Genomic DNA, 27,786 nt, shown 5'->3' on the forward strand with positions numbered 1-27,786 from the left:
AGAGATGGAAGGAGGTTATAAAAGTGAACACAGGCTCAAATGTAAGAGTTTGAAGAGAGCAAGAGAAGCAGGGTAACAGGAACACATTTTTCAAGAACTTTATCATTCTGTAAAACGTGTGTGTGCAGAGAAGACACCTGTTATACATGAGCCGCTTGAAATCTTGGAAGAGTGGGTCCTTGTTCTTGTCCAAAAAGCCCTCGACAGAATATCTGAAATAGAGAGAGAGACAGACAGAGGTTATAGAAACTAACACAGCCTAAAATGTACAAGAGACCCCCCCCCCTCGCAAGAACACTAATTGAAGTGACAAGTCGAGAAAAGCCTGAAAGGTGCTATAAAAATGACAGTACATGAGTTCTGACACTGCAACCATAAGTGAAGTAACACAGACTGTACATTAGAGTCAGTCCTAAACTCTTTCCTAATGGGAGACTATGATGGATCACTAATGGCACCCTATTACCTTAGTACTATACCAGGGCACGTAGGGTTCTAGTCAAAAGTGGTGCACTACATGGGGAATAGGGTGCCATTGAGAATGTATGCTATATTACTAGCGCAATCCCTTCTACACAAATAGAACAGTACTCTCTTAAGTGAGTCAAGGAGTCCTCAGGCAGAAGCTTATAATAATAGTTACGGAGCTTAGTGGATTGAGTGGATTGAGTAAACTCCCCGAGAGCTTACATTTAAGAAACAGGAGGGGATAAAAACTGAGTTGAACCACATCAACAACATGTTTTATGATATTATGCACCACTTTGTGGTACTAGTTACTATTAAAAAATACACAATATGTATGCATGGGGCAACCTGATTACATTAAATAGAAAATAGAACAATGAATTAACTTTATTAATTGTTTAGAACTAAATGAGGTAAATTGAGTTGAAACTTCGCCAAAGTGATATCTCGTGGCATGCTGCTTCACTGGATTAGAGACCCAGATGTGAAAGGCTAAACCCTTAAATACACACACACACACACACACACACACACACACACACACACACACACACACACACACACACGCACACGCACACGCACACGCACACGCACACGCACACGCACACGCACACGCACACGCACACGCACACACACAAACTCATGCATACACAAGAACTCGCTCTCTCTCTCAAACACACACACGCATGCACACACAAGCGTGCAGGTACATACTCATGCATACACAAGAACTCGCTCTCTCTCTCAAACACACACACGCACGCACACACAAGCGTGCAGGTACATACTCATGCATACACAAGAACTGGCTCTCTCACTCTCTTTTTCAAACACACACAGACACACCCCTGCCACACACAGATATGGCACTGTGAAAGAATGTTCTGTCTCTCCATGACTGTCACATCTGGACAGAGAGGCAGATGAAGAGCTTGTGTTAGTATGACAGATGTGCTCCTGAGGCTGATGGAGGCTCTGTGTGTGTGTGTGTGTGTGTGTGTGTGTGTGTGTGTGTGTGTGTGTGTGTGTGTGTGTGTGTGTGTGTGTGTGTGTGTGTGTGTGTGTGTGTGTGTGTGTGTGTGTGTGTGTGTGTGTGTGTGTGTGTGTTGTTGTTGTGTCAACACCACCTGACCGGATTCCAGGAACCTCTCTAGAGAGAAGAACACACCATGTGTTCCAAATGAAACCCTATTCCCTATATAGTGCACTACTTTTGACCAGGCGCTGGTCAAAAGTAAAGCCCTACGTAGGGAATAGGATGCCATTTGGAAGGCAGACACATACAGGGCCAGGGCAGATGCTACAAGGACAGGACAGATAGGATGACACAGGGAGGAAAAGCAGCTATCCAGAAGATGAAGGATGATTCAGGGTATATATGAGCATTTCCCAAACTCTCTGTTTTCCCCTAACACTACAGAGCTGATTCTGATGATCAAAGCTTGATAATTAGTTCATATGAGTTAACTGTGTAGTGTTAGGGCAAAAAACAAAACGTGCACCCCTTGAGGTCCCGAGGACTGAGTTTGGGAAACCCTGGTATATACTGTATTGTACAGGTAACTGCCAAAATGAAGGAAACACCAACATAAAGTGTTTTAATAGGGCATTGGGCAACAACAACAATATACTTTGTATCCCTCATTTACTCAAGTGTTTCCAAAAATATAAATGCAACATGCAACAATTTCAAAGATTTTACTGAGTTACTGTTCATAGGTGGAAATCAGTCAATTTAAACACATTCATTTGGGCCTAATCTATGGATTTCACATGACTGGGCCTGGGAGGGCATGGGCCCACCCACTTGGGAGCCAGGTCCACCTACTGGGGAGCCAGGCCCAGGCAATCAGAATGAGTTTTTCCTCACAAAAGGGCTTTATTACAGACAGGTTGGATGTACTGCCAAATTCTCTAAAACGACATTGGAGGCGGCTTATGGTCGAGAAATTAACATTCAATTCTCTGGTAACAGCTCTGTTGGGAATTCCTGCAGTCAGCATGCCAATTGCACGCTCCCTCAAAACTTGAGACATGATCTGTGGCATTGTGTTGTGTGACAGAACTGCACATTTTAAAGTGGCCTTTTATTTATTGAGAGAAATAAGCTTTTTGTGCATATGGAACATTTCTGTGATCTTTTATTTCAGCTCATGAAAAATGTACATGTTGCGTTTATATTTTAGTTCAGTGTAGGTTTGAAGGTGGAGGGTAGCATATGGGGTGGAAGTACATTGTGTGCAGTAAACAGTATGGAAATATATGGTTATACAAAGCAATGGTTTATAGTTGTGAGAGACTGAGAGTGAAGTGCTAAAGGTCATGGCTAAAATATAAAGGCTAAGCTATAGCATGAAGTTCAATAGTATCTAGAGTTAGGACGGGTTTGAGGAGTCGGCAACACTATAGGGCAATGAGATGGAAAGGTATGGCTGTAGGATACAGATGATAGCGGTAAGACAGAGAGAAGAAGACAGAGAGGAAGAGAAAGAGAGACGGAGTGAGAAAAGTCAGGAGGGAGAGGGTGGAGCAAAGTAGGTCAGTGCTGGAGGGGCGTGGGATGGGAGGGGTGGCGTTGTGACATGGGGGGGTGGCAGGGACGAGGCAGGGTATATTTAGCAGGAGCAGGGGATGGGATAGGTTGGGGGGGGTCTGTTGCAGTCACAGGGGAGAGGTGTAGGGACGTTACGGGGGATGACAGCTAGGCTGAGGCAGGCTCTCCCCTGGGTCCTGGCTGTGACAGAGTGACAGACAGACGAGGACAACACAGTGACAAGGAGAGCCTTCCATCTTGGCCGCCCAGGAGCCCTGTCGTACTGGAACAACGTCTAATCCTTTTAACTATATATCGCACTACCTTGGACCAGAGCCCTGCTCAAAAATAATGCCCTATATAGGGAATAAGGTGTCATTTCAGATGCAGGCGAAGACTAGTACACTAGCATGTTGTGCACTAAAAGGCATGACTGTGCCAGCTGGGGATTCAGGGATGGATGAATGTAAACCAAACATGGCCTAATTGCTCAGTGTTGAAGTCATGTTATACATCATGTTAACCTGGATTCCCTGACTGTCATTTCTCGTCACATGTACTTGGCACTCCACTCGACTTCTCCCTTATTAATACTGCTCGAGACTTTCTAAGGGGAAATAGTCTGGTTCTCTCTCTCTCTCTCTCTCATCCTTCCTCTCTCTAAGCCTCCCTCCCTCTCTATCCTTTCCTCTTTCCCTCCCTGGCTCCTTTGATGCCCTACTATTTCTAAAATTGAGGGCAATGTAGACCCTTCAAACCCACTGTAAGCCAATGGAAGACCGTTTTACTGGATAAACCCCAGTGTTAGCCAATGGAAGACCTTGGTACTGGACAAACCCTCAGTGTTAGCCAATGGAAGACCCTAGTAGTGGATAAACCCCCAGTTTTAACCAATGACAGACCCTTGTACTTGAAAAAAAACCCAGTGTTAGCCAATGAAATACGCTGGTACTAGATAAACCCACAGTGTTAACCTATGAAAGACCCTGGTACTGGATAACAGTCTGGTCTACTCCCTCACTGTTCTCTCCTACCTCCCTCCCTCCCTCATCCCTCCCTCCTTCCTCTCTCTCTCTCTCTCTCTCCCTCCCTCGTCCCTCCCTTCCTCTCTCCCTCCCTCAACAAGACGATGTCCTTCTATTTCAAATGTTTTACTGTAGGTCCCACAATACTAGTGCCAACAGTGCCAGCCAAGTCGCTAATGGCTTGGCGCTGGAATTGGCTTGACTCCATTTAGCAACACTGCCATTGACTTTTCATCCAATCAACATGAATCTTATAGGTCCTATAACCTATGACCTTTCCTGTATTACATCATCATGACATTTCACCTGTTGAACCACCATAGTTTCCTGTCATGGTTGTGGTTTAAGTGCAGGCTGAGTCAGCCGTAACCCACCTGTTGTGTTCGTTTCAAGTTAATTAATTCTGTGTTCCCGGTTCAAAATGAACGGCCCATTATGGCTAATTATAAATCCATAATAATACATATATTATCACCTAATGTTGTGTTAGATATTTTTATCAACTTTATTTCTTGCTATTTATTGACCTGAGCATAATGTATGTATTATTTTGTCTATAACAAATACTCAGATGAACATATTGTGCTATTTATCACACACCACTTTCACCTCTAATGCATCTTCACTGTCAGTTTCCTGGCCTCTCTCCTCCTCACCAGTGTCATGATCAAAGTAATGATCGAGAGCCTCACATACAGTATATCGTTTGGTCATTGTGCTCCCACAGAACGAATTGTGAGCAAGGCCTTAAAAAAGCTGTATATACTAGAGCTGCGAGAAAAGTTCTATATATTATTGAAACAATGTTGCGATTGTTTGTGAGAATGCAAACAGGTGTGGTTCCCATGGTGGAAAGATTACATTGGGGAAAGGTTCCCGTGGGGGTTACCATGGAAGCCAAGAAGGGGAGAGAGGGGTGTGTGTGTGTGTGTGTGTGTGTGTGTGTGTGTGTGTGTGTGTGTGTGTGTGTGTGTGTGTGTGTGTGTGTGTGTGTGTGTGTGTGTGTGTGTGTGTGTGTGTGTGTGTGTGTGTGTGTGTGTGTGTTTGTGTGTGTGTGCTCAAACACACATGCATGTGGAGAGGAAGTGTGTTCATCTGATGAATGGGCATGTGCCTGAACTCAATTTTATACACTAATAGTAGTCTCAACCCATTCATTTCTAATGACCGGTCATGTTTCACTGGGAACACTACATGTGTACAAAAGTTAAATAAAACACCCCAAATGTATTGAAAATCATCAAAATGTATTTTGTGTGTTCAGATGCCCTGTGTGGACAAAGTCATGGAACCTTAAGGCAAGCCGATTAAATGAACTTCATTTTTCAGAGAGAACACAGCAGGATGGCCAAAAGGGATGAAGGAGAATAGAGCATGTGACTTTACAGCAAATACAAGTATGTGACTCACGTGACGTCCCCAGCATAGTGGCGGATACGGAAGTCTCTGTGGAACTCCATGGTCTTGTCTGATGGGGTGAGCTACAAGGGCGATAGTATCCCCATCATCATCATCATCACCATCACCTTCATCATCACTATCATCACCATCATTGTCATTGTGACCATCATCATCACCGTCATCACCATTGTGACCATCATCATCACCATTATCATCATCATCAACCTCCTCATCACCATCGTCAACATCATCCTTATCATCATCACCATCATCCTCATCATCATCATCACAGTTACCCTCTGTAATATAGGCTGGCCGAGGGGGATACAATCATCTCTTACACCTCTCGTATGTCTCTCACATAGATCTCTTCAAGAGATCAAGACATCTTACAGTAGTTGGAAGTGGAGTATTTAGACCCACTACCATTGGATGCTCCTGTCTGTCTCGATGGTCTCAATGGAATGTAGCTGCCTTCTGAAGTATAACGAAACCACAACAGAGTGCAAATAGTGGGATGGATACCCCTGCTCTCTATTGACCATCCAGTGTAACTGCACTAACAATATCACACCAGTGGGGTGTTAAAGCCATTCTTAAACCGTCAATGGGGTCCTGATGGGAGTGTTGCAGTATAATGAAGACAGTAATGGAGAGAAGACATATTCAGTGAGATAGAGGAAGGATTGGGGTACCTCAGCATAATTCACATTGTGGGTTTTTAGTGTAAGTTGCAGAAGGAATTAATATTTTATGGTTATAGGGACATGGTTATAGGAGCTGTAGAGAGGAAATGTTGAGGTATTTGTGTTCGAAGTATGGCCTGGGAGAATAAAATAGACTAGATTAGAAGAGAATAACATAGAATAGATTAGAATAGAAGAGAATAACATAGAATAGAATATAGTTTATTCTATTGAAGGCAGCGTTGCTCGTCTGACCCACCTTGCGGGAGGTGTAGTGAGGGTGTTGTCCCAGCTTAGCATCCATGCTCTCCAGGCAGATGGTGTCTGTCACCTTGCCCACAGTGAGACAGGCCTCGTCCAACACAGAGATGATGCCCTTATGGGGCTGTTCCACCAGGTCCACGATGATCTGGTTGTTAAAGTAGTCAATCTGGAAACACACAGGGGGAGAGGAACTGTTAAATGTAGGCTTCTGAATACTGCATGTGTTGCTTATGGGGGTGTGTTTGTGGAGAGAGAGAGAAACAAGAGAGAGATAGAGAGAGAAAGAAAGAAAGAAAGAAAGAAAGAAAGAAAGAAAGAAAGAAAGAAAGAAAGAAAGAAAGAAGGAAAAAAAGAAAGAAAGTGTGTTTCTGCGTGCATGCGCATCTGTGTGGGCATGTGTTTGTGTTAGTCCTCGTGCACGTGTGTGTCTCACATGCTGCCAGGTGATACCCTCTCTCTGGTACTCGTCTTGTTCCTGGCGAAGGATCAGCTCGATGAAGAGCTGCTGCAGCTTCTCATTACAGTAGTTAATACAGAACTGTTCAAAGCTGCCCGACGACAACACAGAAACACAGGTTTCAACATGGACAGATCACCATGACTACCATACATTTTGAATAAATACAATCTTCAGAGAGGTTTCAAAAAGTTTGAAATTATAGATATTGTGAGAAATATTTATATCAAGATATATCCATCTGGTCAAATACAAGGTTGATCCACCATCCTGATAACTCACAAGATTGTAAATACATGGACAGGGAGGAGAAGGTAGAAAGATACTATTGGAGAGTCTAACCTGTTGTTGTCGAAGATTTCAAAGCCGTAAATATCCAGCACTCCGATGACTGTGTTTTTCCCATGGAGCACTGGGTTGTAGTCTTTCACCTCAATAACAGCATTGATACGAGCCACAATCCAACAAAACAATCTCTCATAGAGAGCCTAAAGAACCAACATAGAGCAGGAGAGAGAAAAAAAGAGAGAGAGAGAGAAAGAGAGATTAAGAGAGAGCGAAAGAGAGAGAGAGAGAGAGAGAGAGAGAGAGAGAGAGAGAGAGAGAGAGAGAGAGAGAGAGAGAGAGAGAGAGAGAGAGAGAGAGAAAAAAAAGACAGAGAAAGAGTGAGAGATAGAAAGAAAGAGAGAGAACGAGTGAGAGAGAGAAAGAGTGAGAGAGAGAAAGAGTGAGAGAGAGACAGAAAGAGAGAGAACAAAAGAGAGAGAGAGAACAAAAGACAGAGATTATGCAGTACACAATAATGAGTCAACATTGATGGGATTTGTCATTTATTAAGACAAGTCTTGCTGTGCTAATAGTGACCAGCCCAGTACCTTGGCAAAAGCGTCCCGGCCAAAGCAGGCCTCCTTTTCAGTGTGTCCCTTCTCTATGACCTCTCCGCCCCCAGTGGCCACAGTGCGGTACAGCAGGCTCTTAGTCACGTTGTCTGGCTCTGTGGTGGTCAGCCCAGCGATGTGACTCACAGCCTCCGAACCCACCACCTGGACACTCTCACTGTCTGTCTCAAACTGCAGGTTGCCCTGGGGAGTGGCAGAGTTCATGATCCTGGTATTATAAAACTGGATTTGGTATAAATCATAGATCACAGGGTTGAACTTTATCTCGCAAGTAAATTGCAAAATATGTACTAAGAAGTAATATGGTTTCCAACGAGGATATTAAATGTTCCTTTATCTGTGTATCAACTGACATGTATGTGTAACTGATAGATGCACACACACACACACACACGACACACACACACACACACACACACACACACACACACACACACACACACACACACACACACACACACACACACACACACACACACACACACACACACACACACTACATGTTAATGTTTTTAAATGTATGTCAATTGTAAAGTACAGAATTTTGTCTGTAATGTCTTTTTCGTTGTGTCTGACCCCAGTAAGACTAGCTGTTTCCATTAGCGTTGGCTAATGGGGATCCTAATGAATCTAATAAATCTCTGTCAAGCATGCTAAGTTTTACTGCACTGAACCATTAACACTAGCTCTTAGTTTAGAGATGGGCACCAATATTGTAAGTAACCAACATGATACAGTGTTATAGTTGCGTTGGACCATTCAGGTATCATTTGGTATGTATGGCCAATAGAAATGTGACCAAGAATATCCTGAATACAACCAACCAGGATGAGGATGGTCCCCAGGATCCTGTAGATGGAGTCGATCTCCTCCTCTGAGAAGCCAATCACCTGCAAGGCACTCAGCACAGCCCTGTGATTGGACCGGTCATTGTTGGATGTCTACAGAGAAAGAGAGAGGTAAATTACAGACGACAGAACAGTATTTGCTTCTCTTTACTTAACTTTACATTAGGTTCCCTTACTTTATGTTACTGTACCCTAGGTTATTTAACGTTATTCTACTTTACCCTACTAACCCTAACCCTAACCCTAATGTTATTCTACTTTACGTTACTCCACCCTAGGTTATTTAACGTTATTCTACTTTACTTTACTTTGCCCTAAGTTATTTAATGTTAATCTACTTTACTTTACGTTACTTTACTTTGCCCTAGGCTATTTAACATTATTGTACTTTACTTTATGTTACTTTACCCTAGGTTATTTAATGTTATTCTACTTTACTTTACATTACTTTACTTTACCCTAGGCTATTTATTGTTACTCTACTTTACTTTACATTACTTTACTTTACCCTAGGCTATTTAATGTTACTCTACTTTACTTTACGTTACTTTACTTTACCCAAGGCTATTTAATGTTACTCTACTTTACTTTACGTTACTTTACTTTACCCTAGGTTATATAATGTTATTCTACCTTACGTTACTTTACTTTACCCTAGGTTATTTAATGTTATACTACTTTACTTTACGTTACTTTACCCTAGGCTATTTAATGTTATTCTACTTTACGTTACTTTACTTTACCCTAGGTTATTTAATGTTATTCTACTTTACGTTACTTTACTTTACCCTAGGTTATTTAATGTTATTCTACTTTACGTTACTTTACTTTACCCTAGGTTATTTAATGTTATTCTACTTTACGTTACTTTACTTTACCCTAGGTTATTTAATGTTATTCTACTTTACGTTACTTTACTTTACCCTAGGCTATTTAATGTTATTCTACTTTATGTTACTTTACTTTACCCTAGGTTATTTAATGTTATTCTACTTTACGTTACTTTACCCTAGGCTATTGAATGTTATTCTACTTGACGTTACTTTACCCTAGGTTATTTAACGTTATTCTACTTGACGTTACTTTACCCTAGGTTATTTAACGTTATTCTACTTGACGTTACTTCTCCCTAGGTTATTTAACGTTATTCTACTTTATGTTACTTCTCCCTAGGTTATTTAATGTTATTCTACTTGACGTTACTTTACCCTAGGTTATTTAACGTTATTCTACTTGACGTTACTTCTCCCTAGGTTATTTAATGTTATTCTACTTGACGTTACTTTACCCTAGGTTATTTAACGTTATTCTACTTGACGTTACTTTACCCTAGGCTATTGAATGTTATTCTACTTGACGTTACTTTACCCTAGGTTATTTAACGTTATTCTACTTTATGTTACTTTACCCTAGGTTATTTAACGTTATTCTACTTTACTTTACGTTTCTTTACTTTACTTTATCCTGGGCTATTTAATGTTATTCTACTTTACTTTACGTTTCTTTACTTTACCCTAGGTTATTTAATGTTATTCTACTTTACTTTACGTTTCTTTACTTTACCCTAGATTATTTAACGTTATTCTACTTTACTTTCCGTTACATTACTTTTCCCTAGGCTATTTCATGTTTTACTACTTTACTTTAATTTACCCTAAGTTATTTAACGTTATTCTACTTTACGTTACTTTACTTTTCCCTAGGCTATTTAATGTTATTCTACTTTACTTTACTTTACCCTAAGTTATTTAACGTTATTCTACTTTACGTTACTTTACTTTTCCCTAGGCTATTTAATGTTATTCTACTTTACTTTACTTTACCCTAAGTTATTTAACGTTAATCTACTTTACTTTACGTTACTTTACTTTGCCCTAGGTTATTTAACATTATTGTACTTTACTTTATGTTACTTTACCCTAGGTTATTTAATGTTATTCTACTTTACTTTACATGACTTTACTTTACCCTAGGCTATTTAATGTTACTCTACTTGACGTTACTTTACCCTAGGCTATTTAATGTTATTCTACTTGACGTTACTTCTCCCTAGGCTATTTAATGTTACTCTACTTGACGTTACTTTACCCTAGGCTATTTAATGTTATTCTACTTGACATTACTTCTCCCTAGGCTATTGAATGTTATTCTACTTGACGTTACTTTACCCTAGGTTATTTAATGTTATTCTACTTTACTTTACGTTACTTTACTTTACTTTATCCTGGGCTATTTAATGTTATTCTACTTTACGCTACCTTACCCTAGGTAATGTAACGTTATGCTACTTTACTTTACGTTGCTTTCCTTTCTTAGAGACAGGTGGAAACACTGTATTCACAAATTAGTGTTGAGTGTCTATGCATTTTGTCCAGCAACCAATGTCATGGTAAGGTTGTGGAACTACTGTAGAAGAGTGAAGGAGAACTCACAGTGGAGGCAGCTCCTTCTCTGGTGTACACATAGTTGACAGGATCATTCTGGAGGTGAAGTGAACCCAGCATTTCCTCTGAACCTCCACGCAGTAACTGTGGAAATACACACACACACACACACACACACACACACACACACACACACACACACACACACACACACACACACACACACACACACACACACACACAGTACAGTACAGTACAGTACAGAAGTTGAATTGGGAAAATGTGGAAACATTCATTACAAATGATGAATCTGTAATAGAACGAATGAAAATAGCATTTTCAACGTGTTCCTTTCCTGATCCTGTCACGACTTCTGCCGAAGTCGTTGCCTCTCCTTGTTCGGGCGGTGCTCGGCGTTCGACGTCACCTGTCATCTAGCCATCATTGATCCTTTTTTCATTTTCCATTGGTTTTGTCTTGTCTTCCCACACACCTGTTTTCAATCCCATTCATTACCTGTTGTGTATTTAACCCTCTGTTTCCCCTCATGTCTTTGTCAGAGATTGATTTGTTGTCAGTGTAGTGTTATTGTTTGTATAGGTGCGCGTCGGGTCCTCGTACCCATGTTTTGTTTGTTTGTACATTTATTGTTATGGAGCATACTCTTGGAACTTTATTAAAAGACTCCATATTTACACTCCATTTGACTCTCCTGCGCCTGACTTCCCTGCCACCTATTACACCTATGCGTGACAGATCCAGCCAAACATGTCCTGATCCAAACAGCATTAAGCCATTATTAATCATACTTATGACTTTATTTGAACAATATATGCCATTTAGCAGACGCTTTTATCCAAGGTGTCTTACAGTCATACGTTTGACCAGTAAAGATCTATATTTACCTGATAGAAGGAGTGGAAGTTCCTCTCTCCTCCCTGCTGCTGAACAACCCTTGACTTTGCATGTGAGAACAGAGAAAAGTCCATGAATACACACACAAACACACACAAGCACATACACACATGCAGCAAGTTTAACCAACCACAGAACTCCCAATACAAGACGGGAGAACAGGGTTCAGACAGTTCACTGATCCACAGTTAGTAAAGGTTGCATCTGTGCAGTGAGAATGGATGACACCGTCGTTCACACAGCCCCACTGTGTCAGATGGTGTGATAGGCTGGCTCATAGAAAGGATTAAAAACAGCAACCTATCTCATCATGCCCCCAGGCGAGCCCTTCATTATCATTCAACAGAACCAGAACAGAACAGGGTGTAATTCACAGGCATTTCTATTCACGGACCCACTCTCTCACCTGTCTCTGCTTCACCACCTTTATCAAACATTTATGTTCCACCACAAAATGAAGACCAGAAAGTGGATAACTTTTCAAAAGAAGACTATGGACACAGACACATATTAAGTATATTCCCTCACTATTATATATTCCTTCACTAAAAAGCATGTTCAATCTCCGTTTGTAGTCCAGGACAAGGCTTAATCTGTGTCTGGGAAACTTGGCCTATAAATACGACTTCTGTTCAAACCATCCAACCAAATCTCCCCGCCTATCTGTTAAGTCCTTCCCCTCACTTCAAGTGCCAATCACTGTATGTCTCTCTCTCTCTATCCTATCTAATCATAGTGTTCTTACCTTCTCCAGCAGGTAGTTGTTAATATGGCCGCCGGTGGGGTCCCCGTTGAAGTTGAAGTTGATGTCCATGTACTTGCCGAAGCGGCTGGAGTTGTCGTTACGGTTGGTCTTGGCGTTACCGAAGGCCTCCAGCACACAGTTTGACTTCAGCAGAACGTTCTTCACACTGTGTAAGAGAGGAGAGGGTGGTCATCATTGATAGTATCAGGTGACAATGTTGCCCAAAGAGTGAGAGGAGAGGAAGAGAAAAAGAGAGAGGTGAATTGGAAGTCCTTTCCACCCTTCAATTGTGAATTTGTGTCTATGACATTGAGACTGACACAATATAACCTTGTCTCTGGGCTATTGTACTTCTGAGGTTAGGGAGGAAGCCTGATGCATAAGACTAAATGCAATATACTGAAGTTCCTTTCAGAAACAAAACTTGTAACCCAGTCTAAGATGTAGTTATTTAACTGGGAGAGGAGAGCCTCCTGTCCCCCAACACCTTGCTGACCCCTGACATTTGACACTGACTCACCTCTCGACCTCTGCTCTCTGGCTGGGGTTGGTAATAGCTGCGATGTACTGCATGATGTACTTGCTAGCCTCTGTCTTTCCTGCTCCACTCTCACCTGGGACACACAGACCATTAATAACAAAGAAGAAAGTCACGTATAGCAGTATATGTACATTACTTGTGTATTTTACCACAGATACGGGATATATTAGTAGACATACAGTATATTTGTACTTGTTTGATGTGAGATCATACATGGTAAACTGAAGTGTATTTATGGCATGAATTTTCTTAAAGGAGTTATTGACTGTAAGTCACCAATCACCATGTTTCTATTCCTCTTTCTATGACCGTAAAGTATCCTGCTACACACTGCAGAGGAGGAAACAGGACATTATGAGCTAGTGCAACTAAGAAAATACCATTGCAGCAACAGTGAAGACCAATAAGCATCCTGGAGGAAGTGAGGAACTGAGAACACTCAGAAACTGTAGACATTGGCCTTTTCTCAATTAGATTAGCTGTGTCCTCTCTCCTCCGTCCTCTCTGGCCTCCTTTTAAAAAATATCAAAAGTAATCGAGGAGTGGTGGCAAGGAGAGGGAAATAAGATGAAAATGCACTGGTATGAAATGAAACTCCCCTTCTTCAATCGCACGTCATCAGGCAAATTACATTTACAGGGTGGAATCCCCCACTTTTTTATAAAGTGATAAAAACAAATGTAGCTGGTTGTGCAAGACATTTTATAGATAAAGGGATAAGTAGCATATCGTTTTTTAAGCATGTGTGCATTCTTTTCTCCTTCGAGAAAACAACAGCTGATTCAAAGGGGTTGTGGCAGATTTCAAAACTCTTCCGCGAAGAACTCACAAGTGTAGGACTCGTAGGATACAGTACACTTGTGCTTCCTCACCAAAAGGAGGCTATCGAGGAGAGGAGGACTGTCTTCCGTTTGCCGAATTGACACACTACCGCATATCGGAGAGAGGAGGACGGAGGACAGACTTTTGCTCAAACGAGAAAACCTCATAGACAGACAGAGTGGCATGATGGGGTCTGCAACAGGACAGACTGTGAATAGATTAGGGACCCTGCTCAGTTCTACTTCCCTCAGTAAACTATTGATAAAAGGGTGCTACTGTATACGCCAGGAAGCAATACTGTGGCATGAATGTTCCATCACATGATAGTGCCCTTAGAAATATTACATAAATAAATCAACAAAACTGTCCTCAATTTTATATGAACAGGACATAGCCAGTTAAAAAAGTATTCATGCACCATGCCTTCTGACCTGCTCAGAAACCAGCCAGGTGTGAGTCAAACAAGCTGAGCAGGACTGTGGTAAACTAGGTAAAAGACGATGGTTGGAGCATGAGATGGAATGAATGAGTGAATGAGTGAATGAATGAATGAATGAATGAATGAATGAATGAATGAAAAGAGTAGGAGACTGGAGTCTGAGACAGACCTGATATGACGATGCAGGTGTCTTTGGCCCGTCTCTTCATGGCCTTGTACGCAGCGTCGGCCACAGCATACAGGTGGGGTGGGTTCTCGTACAGCTCCCGGCCGCGGTACGCATCGATGGCCTCTTTACCGTAGATGTCCATCTGTTTGTAAGGATTGACTGACACCACCACTTCACCTATGAAGGTGTAGATACGGGCTTTCTCAAACCTGCCAGGCACACACACAAACACAGAGACAGAGTTGAATTTATTGTAGCTTTTTTAAGTATGGTTTTATATTTTTATGTAATGTCTTCATGTAGCATTTGAGTATACTTGAACTGACTTGAAAACTGTCCAAGTATCAATGTCCACAACAGAAACATAATTTTGATATGAAAAAGCCAAATCGTGATAATAACACTGTAACAAGGGGGACCAGAATCATTTGTGTCACAGCAATGCTTATTTATATAGGCTATATATAGCCTACAAATACCCACACCACATTCAACAGTCAGTATCTAAGTCTCCACCCCATCAACACCAGAGAGAGAGATGTTTACATAGACATTAGATAACCGATTTTACAGAGAAACACCCTGACATAAAAACGACAACATATTTTTGCACCTAAAGTCAGACCTCTCACCCTCAAGGGAACACGCCCCAAAGGACAGGAAGTGACACAGGTGGGAAGTGAGAACAGGAAGTATGTACAAATTATGGCTCAAGAGGGGTTTCCACTAGAAAACTCAGCCATAAAGTCAGTTTCAACAGCACTATGTTTAAGGTTAGAGTTAGAGTTAGGTTTAATGGGTGGAGTTTAGCCATAATTATGAATTTGTGGCTGTGATAATTAGTGACAACCCACAAGAGGTGTCACTTCCTTCACGTTGTTTAATCTTCCTGGGTATTGGTTTGACTTGTTGTGGCACCTATTCTGCTGAAATTACACAGAATTGTCTGTTTCTATGTGTAAAAATACAATATGCATGAAGTTATTAATCAACTCTATTTGCTTCTAAACCAAAAATACTGTAAATGTCAACAACCTGTGATACAAATATGGGCACAAACAGTCATTTACAGTGTATATTAGATGTATACTAAGACCAGGAAGTGACAATGACTGATCCTAATAGTATCTTGATGGGCAATATTACAGGAAAGCTTTATTTGATAAATTCCTATCTAACATCAAGTGGCCCTGAATGTTTCTCCAGACATTGCCATGGGGCAAGTCTGGTCAGGCAGGGCATGATCAAATGAATGGGAGCTTCAGGGAATAAGAATTTGTTGCATGTATTGCCTAGCTTACCTTCTAGGGCAAAGGCCTGACTAAAACACATGGGCTACATGTGAAACATGATCCTATTTCCTATTCATTCCCTATAGTGCACTAATTTTGACCCACTATATAGGAAAGGGAATAGGATGCCATCTCAAACGCACCTGTGGACTATGATGAGAAAAGTGATATGAAACTAGTGTCCATTTGCTAAGAATCTGTGAGCTGTATAAAATAAATAATTGACATGTTGGCCACTGTAAATTCTTGAGTGATATTCTACTCTAACTCCTAGGCGCCCACTGGATTCTAAAGATGTGGTGCTATGTGGTTTCTCAATACTGTCTCAAGAGAAGGGCATGTCACGACGTTACCAAACTTGAGAGATAAAAGTGAGATGTGCTGTCTGACAAGTGTTGGAATGGAGAGATGCTGAGAAGGGTGAATTTAGCAGCAGATGCAGTCAGTCACACCACACCCAAAATAGAGGAAAAAAAGGTCACCTGATTCACTCAAACGCAACAGAATACGTCACTGAGAAAACCAATCAGAAAGGGTGGGCTTTTACAGGAAAGTAGTTCCCGTTAGTGTGAAGTCAAACAAAACGAGTTTGGACTCAGGTCTTGATCAATGGGTTGATGACGTATTCTTGACTTACAATGCATCTATTTATGTGACCGTTTCTATGGTGATAGCAACTAACTGAACATTACAAGTTCATATCGCAACCACTGAAGGTGGGCGGGAAAGTCAAACCAGAAATGACTCATCCTTCTCCTTTTCCTGTCTCTCTCTCTCTCTCTCTCATGTTCTCTACAAGTCAACTTCTTCACCGTGGTTCTTGTACAAACAAAGAGTTTATAACACTCCTATAAGAGAGGCCGTGAAAAGTTGCCATTGTCGTGAGGCTGATGCGTACACACTCTCTGACAACAGAGCTCTCAAATATCAAGCTGTGACATCACAACCCTACAAGCACACAAACAGACAGTTTGAGATAACAGATACATATACAAGATTTGAGGGCCCACAAAGTCATCAGTAGGTGTCCCCATGACAGATTCATCTCCATCCCTGTGTTACAGACAGCTGCTTCCTCCTCCCCTCTACCTCATCTCTACCAGAGGAGACTCTACAATCAGGACTCACCTTAACTTCAGATTCTCCATAAACTGCTCCATGTTCACCTCATCCAGAAGGACAAAATCCGACTTCCCAAACTCCAGACCCTCCAGCTCCGCCATCCTGACGGACAGACAGATAAACAGAGAGGAAGGAACGAACGAGGACTGAAGAGACAAGAGAGAGAAGTGAAGGCAGGCAGACAAGTGCTGCTGGGGCCCGGTAGCGTGCTGTGGGTGTGGCGTAAGTCTGTTCTTTTGTGGTGTGGTGGATTCTGGGATGGTGTGCTGCTTAGTCAAGTCACTGAGGGCTGTGGTCGGCATGCTGCAGCACGTCATCCTCTCAGTGGTGTGTGTATGTGAGTGTGTGTGTGTGTGTGTGTGTGTGTGTGTGTGTGTGTGTGTGTGTGTGTGTGTGTGTGTGTGTGTGTGTGTGAGAGAGAGAGAGAGAGCTGAAGACACACACTGGTTGAATCAACATTATTACATTGAACCAACATGGAATAGATGTTTAATTGATGTCTGTGGCTAGTGGGAGAGTGAGTGTGTGTGTGTGTGTTGTGTTTGTAGTGTATATATATTGTACATAACAGGACAGAGAAGAGCTATCATTAAATACATGCAGCACTTCTGCATCCTCCTTTTCCTGCCACAGGCCTCCAGACCTCCTTGTTTCCGTGGGAGATAGACCACAGCGAGTGAACCATTGCAGAAGCTCTCTCAGGCTCTCCCTCTCACGGTCTCTTTCTCTCTTTCCGCCATACTTTGCGTGTATCTCCATCTTTCGAGCTCTCTCACTCTCTCTGTCCTTCTCTCTGTCTTTCAGCCTCCCTTTGCATGCCTCTTTTTTCTGTTAAGACTTCACACATTTGACAGAAAATAAAAACAGAACAGAGACACATAGGCTCTCTCCACTGCCAACCATGTACAGTTAATCCTGTAAATCTGCTGTAAATTTGAGAACAACGTTCCCTTATCTCCTGGGAAGGATCAGGGCATTTCCTGCTTCTGACTCGATAGCAGCATTCATCATCCCCCTGGGGTTTGTCATGAGCTAGACATCAGGCTCATCCTTATCAGACATTAAACCACATCATAATTGAAGGCAAAATATTTCTGCAAAATTTGCGGGATTGACCGATTCCTGTGTAGACAACCAAGATTTCCACTCTGTTTCAACAGTATGGTATTTCCCAATGCAGGACAGGTAATCTGGCTCCAGACATGAGTCAGAACGTATGAAGAGCAGTCTTCTACCAACCTCTGGAAAAGGATGGTGATACATTGTGTGGGGGTGGCATCAGTGTATGAGAGGACAAAGAGCGGTTCAGTCTTTGTCAATATTGCCAAATAATTAAATGTAGTTAACAAACAAAATCTGTTTTCTGACATTTCAGTCAGTGTACTTCTGTCAGCCTCTGAGTCGCGGCCTTAGTCGTTGGTGGTCATCTTACATTTGAACTCAGCTATTTGTTTTTCTACATGTGAACCAACGTTGTTTGGGAAACAGTGTATGATGAGGCAATGGACCTCAACATAAAACCTCATAGCACTCATTGGCTTGGAGTGGTTTTTGCTTCTCTAAAGCTGCGTTTACACAGGCAGCCTCATTCTATTTTTCCACTAACAGTATGTTTTAACAGTCAGATTAGCTCTTTTACCAGTAATTGGGGGAAAAAAACTGAATTGTCTTGAGTGTACAAAACATTATGACTTAGACTGACCAGGTGAATCCAGGTGAACCCTACAGTATGATCCCTTATTGACGTCACCTATTAAAACCACTTCAATCAGTGTAGATGAAGGGGGGGACAGGTTAAAGATTGTTAAGCCTTGAGACAATTGAGACATGGATTGTGTACGTGTGTCAAGAACTGCAACACTCCAGGAGTCAACATGGGCCAGCATCCCTGTGGAACGCTTTCGACACATTGCAGTCCATGATGAATTGAAGCTGTTCTGAGGGCAAAAGGGGGAGTTGCAAGTCAATATAAGGAAGGTGTTCTTAATGTTTTTTCATAATATTAAGAACATGCCCCATTACCTCATAAGTATCATTCCATAGACTGCACTACCACTCACCCCCTCCTAACCCGCTTATCTCTGATCAGCACATCCTCTCTCAGTGTGCCTTGTGTTCTGTCATGTCGACTGCGTGGGGCCGCCTCACATCCTGTGTAGAGGGGGGCTGCATCAGTGAGCACTTCCTCTCTATTCTGCTTCTGGCTCCATCATCACACAACATGACACTCTTGAGTCCAGAAGTTGCACACACAGAATCAGTCTGACAAGAAGCACACAACCAGATACTAAGGCAAAAGCATAGAGGCAGACTGATATAGTAACAGAATTAAGTGGAATGTGGAGTCAATGCCAATTCTAAAGAGAGAATATGTTGATTTTAATCTATGTGAAGAATTTAAATTAACACATTCCATGACAGTTTCCACAAGTGATTGAATGAGATCATCCCAGAATAGGCTAATTGTTCCAATCAACCACATTTATTAACAATAATAGTTTCAAAACATACCATAAGAAAGAACATATTAGAATCTATCATAATCAATTTTATGCCCCACATCATGACATAAGATATTCAAGAAATAAACAGCTAAAGCCAATTTTATTATAGGTGTCAGAATTTAAACTAGTGACTTGTTATGGCTTTTTCTTTTTTTTCCCTGATAGCACATCCATCCAACCTGCTTTGTTTGTAGGAATTTTGGGAAGTAATGAGTTCTTTTTCATCACTGGCATCTGAGCTCCAGCAGAGGGCCCTACCACATCATCCACCCTTTTTTGCCTCGAGAAGTCCCTCTGTGTTACTCTCTGCTCCTTTACTTTCTCCTGTGAATCAGAGTGACTTCTTCCCCTGTGACTGAGGGTGGATGTATAGGGTACTGGGCTTCCAGCCCTCTGTACAGTCCTTCTATGCCCAGAGTCACCCTGGTACTTTGAGGGGGAGTAATCTGGTACAGCAGCAGACACAGGGACAGGGTCCCATGGGATGGGGGCATCCTTCCTTTTGGGCAGACTCGATAGAGAACTGCTTCTCCTGTCCCTTGAGCCCCTGTCCAATGCCCTCCCTGTTCGCCCGGCTGGTGGAAGTTCTAGGGGTTTTCCCAAGAGAATCTGCATCATGTCATAACTGTCCCTGGAAGGCCCTACAAGGCGGAGAATATCTCCGACCTGATTGACGAGGACAGTAGGATAAACACTATTAAACCTCTGAATCAGTTTACCAATTCTAACCTGCCCGTTGTGATCGATTGTTCCCAGTGGGATTTCTTGGGTGCGTAGTGTTGAGTTGAGTGTAGTGAGATAGTCTTGCAGCTTTTCCATAGCAGTCTTTGGGTTCTTCCCCTCGAGGATAACAGAACTGATATCGGAACATTCACTAGGCTGCACATTCATTTGAATGTTGTTGCTTCCAAGAATTGTATCAATGTCTTTTTTCCTGATGCACTGGGCATATCGGAGCACATCTGCGTCCATTAGGAAGGAGACCACACTGCGAGACCTGCTACGAGATGGGTTCTTCCTGTGGGTCACATTGGCCCCATACCCTGGTTCCAGAAGACTGGGAGATAGGTTGTCACTCCGGGGGCTGGAGAGGCTACAAGGTGACCCTGAGTCCCGTGAATAGTTGGTAGGGGAAGAAGACTGCAGGACATGTGCAAACTGCTCTCCATTGACTGAAATAGGACTCCTGCTCCCAGAATACATAGGACTCGTGTTCCCAGCATGCATTGCAGTGCCATTGGTGTGGTGCATCCTGGTGGAGGCTTTGTAGGTCCCAGAGGCATGGCCACTGAGGCTAGGTGGGGAAGGGTTGTATTGGGGCTGGTTGTCTTGGTGTAGGAGCTGCTGCAGTTGGGCCTTCACTGCTCTGAGCTTCAGAAAGGAGCCCTGGACACGCAGCTGACCATGTTGAAACTCGTTCACCTTAAAGCCATGGATGTCTAGGAGTCGCCGCACCTCTCTGTCATTGGGGAACATTCTCACATCCAGAGTTGCCTTGACTGGCATGTCCACCTGTGATACACATAAAAATAAAACAAAACAAGATAAACATTAGGATTTAATTACACTTGAACAATATGACAATATGATATGTAATACAAGGGGCGGGGGCTTTTCCCTACCTCAGGCCTGTCAACTATTCTGACTTTGAGACAAAATTGTTGTTGGTCCACCTCCAACACATGGGTCAACCGCGAGACATGGGCAGCCACTGCAAAAGAGAGGGTAGGTTAAAGAAATTATCAAGTATTTGTGGTGGTTTTATGTATCAATAAATTCAGGGGGAAAGAGTAGCCTACTTTAACACCTACTAATATTGTGACATATATTCATTGCATCCATTTTTGTCCCTGATCCCCTTCATGTCTAGTTCAGCCACTGAATATATGTAAGTTACCCCGCTATCAGGTACAGTAGATCGCCTACCTTCTGGTTCCTCAAATATGACAAAGGCCTGACCCGGGCTATCAGATGGAAACAGCACTCTCTGCACCTCTCCTCCCCCGTTCCGTGGTCGCAGGAAGTGTATAGTGAGCTTGTCAACCATTCTATCAGTGGCAAGAATATTGGGGACGCCAAGAACCTCCACAACTATACCATCCATTGTGAAGTTCTGTCAACACTGGAGAAACAGATGAGCAACGTGACCGAAGTTGAAACCACATCATGCCAGTAATGGAGACTATAAAGGCCATGTAGGGTGAAAAACTGAAGCTTAACAGTACGAAATATTCCATTCAACGCAATATATTCTTACATTAGATTAACTGTTTAAGGATATGTCAGTTAACGAAGAAGTTCTCCCAATCAATGTGATTTGTTTGGCAATGTTGTTTTAATCCCTGTCAGAGTTTCACACTCGTTTTCCACCAGTTTTCCCTCTAAGAAAGCACATAGCAAAGATACTGACGCAAGTTTAGCATTTTACAGAACGTCTTGTGTTTTCCTTTTCCTAAAAATGGTGTAATTCGAACCTAAACTTACCTATCTATCTAGTGTAGTCGTTCGTTCAAAACAAAGGTCGTCACTATGCATTTCGAGAAAACCGAAAGTGAAAGGTGCACATATTTCTCACGATAGCCACTATGGGGCGCTGCTTGACTAAATAAGCTATGCCTTCTACTCACAGGGGTTCTGTAGTGTACTGAACCCCTTGTAATAATACATTGTCAAACAAATGATCTCATTGTTGGAATCATGTCAATGCAATGTAATGCACTCAAGGCTGTTTAAAATATAAACCGAGACCAAGAACTATCGTAATATCGGTTTAAAACGGTATAATGATACAGTATATCCAGCTTTGTTGAAGAGACTGCCGGTAGGCCTATATCAACCATCTGAGGGCAAGGTGTACATTGGTCTACTCAAGGTTCATCTTCTAATATACCTTCAACACATTGAGCGGTGACAAGACAATAAATGGTTTATAACAACTGTATTTGTATTCACATTTTGTTTTTTTCTTTATTTATTTCAGTACAAGAACGTAGGGGTTGGTGTCTTGGACCCAAATGCCAATTGTGGGGTTATCCAAGAAGCTGAACTTCCCATATCAGCCAACAAGGAAGTTCAATTGAATGAGACAAGATTGGATGAGAGTATCCAAGATCCATGTTTGTTCGGCTGGATTCCATCTTGCTTGAAAAGATCCTGTCGATTCCAAAACAAATGAAAATTGTCGAAGGCTGGTGACCCCTGATTAAAAGAGGCATACTTGTGCACTAGTTGGCTAGTTCATATGCACCATTTGAATGAAATTGTATTTACAAAGCCCTTTTTTACATCAAATGTTGTCATGTGGTTTTAGGGTATTAGTGCCTTGCTCACAAGCACAACAGTTCAAACCAGCAACCCTCTGGTGGTAGGTCAATTTCTCTAACCTCTAGGCTACCTCCCAAACTCCTGGGAAGGATATCTGTCCAAGAATAAATCAAGAAGCCCAAATTATACCAAGTCAAAGACAGTCCTGTTATAGGGGTTTTAAACAAATAGTGATTTGATACAATCCTATTATAGTCTTCAATGATACATGTTAAGTGTAAGCATGTCTGAGGTTTAGCTAACTTAGCCTTGGAAACACTGCAGGGCCTCAAACCATCCCAGTTCAGAGCCACGACAGACCCAGCCTTGCGGAACAGCTTCAGTGTTATTGATATAATATTGTTTTACCAGATAATGAAAAGCAAGAGAAGCCTACGGTAATATAATTATTTAAACATTCTGAGGCTTTAAAAAAAAAACTTTTCAGTTATGGTATCAAGTCAACAATGTAGCCCCACAATTAGATGTTTTTTTACTGATTACTATTTGGTTTCATTTGACCATTAACAAGTTTGAGGTCCTAGGATTGACTTAACTCATTTTTAGGTCAAAAGTGAGAAAGTTTATATACACTGCTCAAGAAAATAAAGGGAACACTAAAATAACACATCCTAGATCTTAATGAATGAAATATTCTTATGAAATGAACTTTTTTCTTTACATAGTTGAATGTGCTGACAACAAAATCACACAAAAATTATCAATGGAAATCAAATTAATCAACCCATGGAGGTCTGGATTTGGAGTCACACTCAAAATTAAAGTGGAAAACCACACTACAGGCTGATCCAACTTTGATGTAATGTCCTTAAAACAAGTCAAAATGAGGCTCAGTAGTGTGTGTGGCCTCCACGTGCGTGTATGACCTCCCTACAACGCCTGGGAATGCTCCTGATGAGGTGGCGGATGGTCTCCTGGGGGATCTCCTCCCAGACCTGGACTAAAGCATCCGTCAACTCCTGGACAGTCTGTGGTGCAGTCTGTTGGTGGATGGAGCGAGACATAATGTCCCAGATATGCTCAATTGGATTCAGGTCTGGGGAACGGGCGGGCCAGTCCATAGCATCAATGCCTTCTTCCTGCAGGACCTGCTGACACACTCCAGCCACATGAGGTCTAGCATTGTCTTGCATTAGGAGGAACCCAGGGCCAACCGCACCAGCATATGGTCTCACAAGGGGTCTGAGGATCTCATCTCGGTACCTAATAGCAGTCAGGTTACCCCTGGCGAGCAAATGGAGGGCTGTGCAGCCCCCTAAAAAATGCCACCCCACACCATGACTGACCCACCACCAAACCGGTCATGCTGGAGGATGTTGCAGGCAGCAGAACGTTCTCCATGGCGTCTCCAGACTCTGTCACGTCTGTCACATGTGCTCAGTGTGAACCTGATTTCATCTGTGAAGAGCACAGGGCGCCAGTGGCGAATTTGCCAATCTTGGTGTTCTCTGGCAAATGCCAAACGTCCTGCACGGTGTTGGGCTGTAAGCACAATCCCCACCTGTGGACGTCGGGCCCTCATACCACCCTCATGGAGTCTGTTTCTGACCGTTTGAGCAGACACATGCACATTTGTGGCCTGCTGGAGGTCATTTTGCAGGGCTCTGGCAGTGCTCCTTGCACAAAGGCGGAGGTAGCGGTCCTGCTGCTGGGTTGTTGCCCTCCTACGGCCTCCTCCATATCTCCTGATATACTGGCCTGTCTCCTGGTAGCGCCTCCATGCTCTGGACACTACGCTGACAGATACAGCTAAAATGGATTAAATTATTATTATTTTTCTCATCAATCTACATACAATACCCCATAATGACAAAGCAAAAACAGGTTTTAGACATTTTTGCTAAAAAGTAAATACAAAAACTACTGAAATATCACATTTTCATAAGTATTCAGACCCTTTATACAGTACTTTGTTGAAGCACCTTTGGCAGTGATTACAGCCTTGAGTCTTCTTGGGTATGACGCTACAAGTTTGGCACACCTGTATTTGGGGAGTTTCTCCCATTCTTCTCTGAAGATCCTCTTAAGCTCTGTCAGGTTGGATGGGGAGCATTGCTGCACATTTATTTTCAGGTCTCTCCAGAGATGTTTGATCGCTACAGTCTGAGGTCCTGTGCGCTCTGGAGCAGGTTTTCATCAAGGATCTCTTTGTAATTTGCTCTGTTCATCTTTCCCTCGATCCTGACCAGGACTTTTTTGGTTACAACATGATTTCATATGTGTTATTTCATAGTTCCGATGTCTTCACTATTATTCTACAATGTAGAAAATAGTAAAAATAAAGAAAAAGCCTTGAATGAGTAGGTGTGTCAAAACTTTTGACTGGTACTGTATGTACGTATCAATGAGAGGACGCTGGTGAGAGGACCTATAGGAGGACTGGCTTATTGTAATGGCTGGAATATAATAAATGGAATGGTACCAAACACATTAAACATATGGAAACCACGTGTTTGACTCTGTTCTATTTGATTTCATTCCAGCCATTACAATGTGCCTGTCCTCTTATAGTTCATCCCACCAGCCTCCTCTGGTATCAATCTATCAATAAGTCTAATGTCATTTGGTATGATAATACTTGTTTTTCATATCCATTTTACATTGTTGCCAGGCATTAGCCTAGATACTCCCTACTTTTTAATTTGGTTATTTGTATCAGCAAAACACCTGTTTTGGAATTGATTAGCTGGGTGTTTATCTGTATTGATTTCAGAACGTATTCACAACAAACATACATTTAGATTGGGCAAACTCAATAGGCATTTTTTTGTTGATTCATAGTGGAAAGTGACACTTTCCCCACTAGGAGACAGCGGAGGACTGCTCAAGGTGTCTGTTAAGTCACAATCTACACAGTTACCGTTTCAGCAACACAGTCCATCCAGAACAATCTCTCTGTCTGTGTAGCATACAGTAAGTCCACATATCTAATCTTCCTACGTGTAAAATAAGTTATTCATATGTAGTATGATTAGAATTATATAGAATATATTGTCTTTCCCATTTTAGTCATTTAATAGAAGCTCTTATCCAGAGCGACTTACAGGAGCAATTAGGGTTAAGTGTCTTGCTCAAGGGCACATTAGCAGATTTTTCACCTTGTCTGCTGAAGGATTCAAACCAGCGACCTTTGAGTTTAGAACCAACGCTCTTAACTGCTAGGTTACCTTCCACCCATTTACATTTATACTTCCTCTTGACCTTTTTTCAATTCAAATTCAAACTGAGTTTACTATGCATTCTGACCCCAACCCTTGGTCTGTTACACTACAATATAGATAGTTAGATACTGATGCAGTAACGGCTTTGATGGTGGGTGGTGACTGTGGTCTCACAGAGCCCCTTACACAAAGGACTAGCATGGTGGATGACTCAGAATACATCATTAGACAACAACAATACAGCCCATAGACAGAGCTCTGTCATTGGCATAGCGTCTAAGATCACAGGACAGGCTATGAATTTCAGCTTTGTTTGTCTATTGAAATGCTGACTGTCTCTCAAGTTGACGTGGTCTGCATGCAGATAGGTTGACCACCAAGCTTGAACGCTTGCATCTGTGTTGGCAGGAAAACACTGGTCATTCATTTCAGGCTCGTCTGTGTCATTGCAGAGCTCAGGAACTCTGTGTCTAGGCCTAGGGAGGGAGTTCAATGTGACACACAGCATTTATCAAACCCTACTGGAAGAGCAATAGAAACGGCACAGCTCTGGACCGAACAATCCAAGTAAACCCATTTTTCTTCTCTTCTCAGAAGCATTGTACCCATCTGTGGCAGTGTCCTACACGTGGACATAATTTAATTCAGTCTGTCTGTGTATAATTTCATTGAAGAAAATCTGCTCAGATTCATATTAATAGTGTACTTGACCTCATGTGTATGTCTGTTGTTTGCATTACATCAGCAGCAATGACAATTCAAGTCTGTCCAGGTTTGAATAGTCGCCCATCTAAAGGACTTTGTCATTGCCTAGTTAAACAGCCTGATACCTGTGTGTATTGGAGGAGTAATGGTTCTGCTTTATGGTAATGATACTGGCAATAGCAATGTGCAGGTCTTTTTTGACTTCGAAGACATCAATGATGATGCCCACACACCTGCAACTAGGAAACGCAGATGTGCAAGTGCATTTTATATTCTGCTTAAAGGCCGGAAATTCTTCCCATTGACTCTTAATCATCCTGATGCGTGAGGAAGAGGTCAGATTCTGGTATTAAGTTTGTTTAAGACAGAGGATTGGCCTTGGCCCTAATGACTGGGACAACCGATTAAGAGCACTGACTGCGTAACCTAACTACCTAACTGAGTTCTGGGTACTAGTACAATATTTAACTCCTGTAGTCTCTCTCACGGCACAGTGACACAGCTTAGTCTGTGTCAGCAGAGGAGGTTGGAGGTGGTGGGGTTCTTAGAATCAGTTAGAGCAGTGGTATCCAAACTTTTTATAGTCCCGTACCCCTTCAAACATTCAACCTCTAGCTGCGTACCCCCTCTAGCACCAGAGTCAGCGCACTCTCAAATGTTGTTTTTTGCCATCATTGTAAGCCTGCCACACACACACTATACGATACATTTATTAAACATAAGAATGAGTTTTTGTCACAACCCGGCTCGTGGGAAGTGACAAAGAGCTCTTATATGACCAGGGCACAAATAATAATATAATAATAATAATAATTTTGCTCTTTATTTAACCATCTTACATATAAAACCTTATTTGTTCATCGAAAATGGTGAATAACTCACCACAGGTTAATGAGAAGGGTGTGCTTGAAGGGATGCACATAACTCTGCGATATTGGGTTGTAATTGTAGAGTCTCAGCCTTAAATCATTTTCCACACACAATCTGTGCCTGTATTTAGTTTGCATGCTAGTGATGGCTGAGAATCCACTCTCACATAGGTAGGTGGTTGGAAAGGGCATCAGCGTCTTAAATTCGATTTT

General features: G+C 42.1%; 2 protein-coding genes across 4 annotated transcripts in view; both read right to left on the minus strand.

The window, feature by feature from the left end:
- LOC118397655 (unconventional myosin-Ig-like) overlaps positions 1–17,234 on the minus strand; it is a 59,601-nt gene extending 42,367 nt beyond the window's left edge. The window contains exons 1-13 of the mRNA XM_052470074.1: positions 17,017–17,234; positions 14,597–14,805; positions 13,146–13,239; positions 12,626–12,791; positions 11,871–11,924; positions 11,014–11,109; positions 8,558–8,674; positions 7,710–7,916; positions 7,177–7,322; positions 6,811–6,925; positions 6,373–6,543; positions 5,437–5,507; positions 138–212 (exon numbers count right to left, since the gene is read on the minus strand). Of these exons, the coding sequence (XP_052326034.1) occupies positions 138–212; positions 5,437–5,507; positions 6,373–6,543; positions 6,811–6,925; positions 7,177–7,322; positions 7,710–7,916; positions 8,558–8,674; positions 11,014–11,109; positions 11,871–11,924; positions 12,626–12,791; positions 13,146–13,239; positions 14,597–14,805; positions 17,017–17,111 (1,616 nt within the window). The 5' untranslated portion in view covers positions 17,112–17,234. The remainder of the gene's footprint in view (positions 1–137; positions 213–5,436; positions 5,508–6,372; positions 6,544–6,810; positions 6,926–7,176; positions 7,323–7,709; positions 7,917–8,557; positions 8,675–11,013; positions 11,110–11,870; positions 11,925–12,625; positions 12,792–13,145; positions 13,240–14,596; positions 14,806–17,016) is intronic.
- Positions 17,235–19,479: 2,245 nt separating this feature from the next.
- si:dkey-154b15.1 (uncharacterized) lies at positions 19,480–22,064 on the minus strand. Of its 3 annotated transcripts, none has more exons than XM_035792909.2 (4): positions 21,999–22,064; positions 21,441–21,636; positions 21,137–21,225; positions 19,480–21,026 (listed from the first exon to the last, which is right to left on the minus strand). In XM_035792909.2, exons 2-4 carry the CDS (start codon positions 21,616–21,618, stop codon positions 19,650–19,652), a joined length of 1,644 nt encoding a protein of 547 aa, XP_035648802.1. In that variant the 5' UTR covers positions 21,619–21,636; positions 21,999–22,064; the 3' UTR covers positions 19,480–19,649. The 3 variants fall into 3 exon arrangements, with proteins under 3 accessions (XP_035648802.1, XP_035648804.1, XP_052326035.1); XM_035792911.2 differs by having other exon boundaries at positions 21,772–22,038; XM_052470075.1 differs by having other exon boundaries at positions 21,441–21,895; positions 21,999–22,033.
- Between the last annotated feature and the right edge of the window lie 5,722 nt (positions 22,065–27,786).

This window comes from Oncorhynchus keta, chromosome 19 (genome assembly GCF_023373465.1).
Source record: "Oncorhynchus keta strain PuntledgeMale-10-30-2019 chromosome 19, Oket_V2, whole genome shotgun sequence".
Classification (NCBI taxonomy): domain Eukaryota; kingdom Metazoa; phylum Chordata; class Actinopteri; order Salmoniformes; family Salmonidae; genus Oncorhynchus; species Oncorhynchus keta.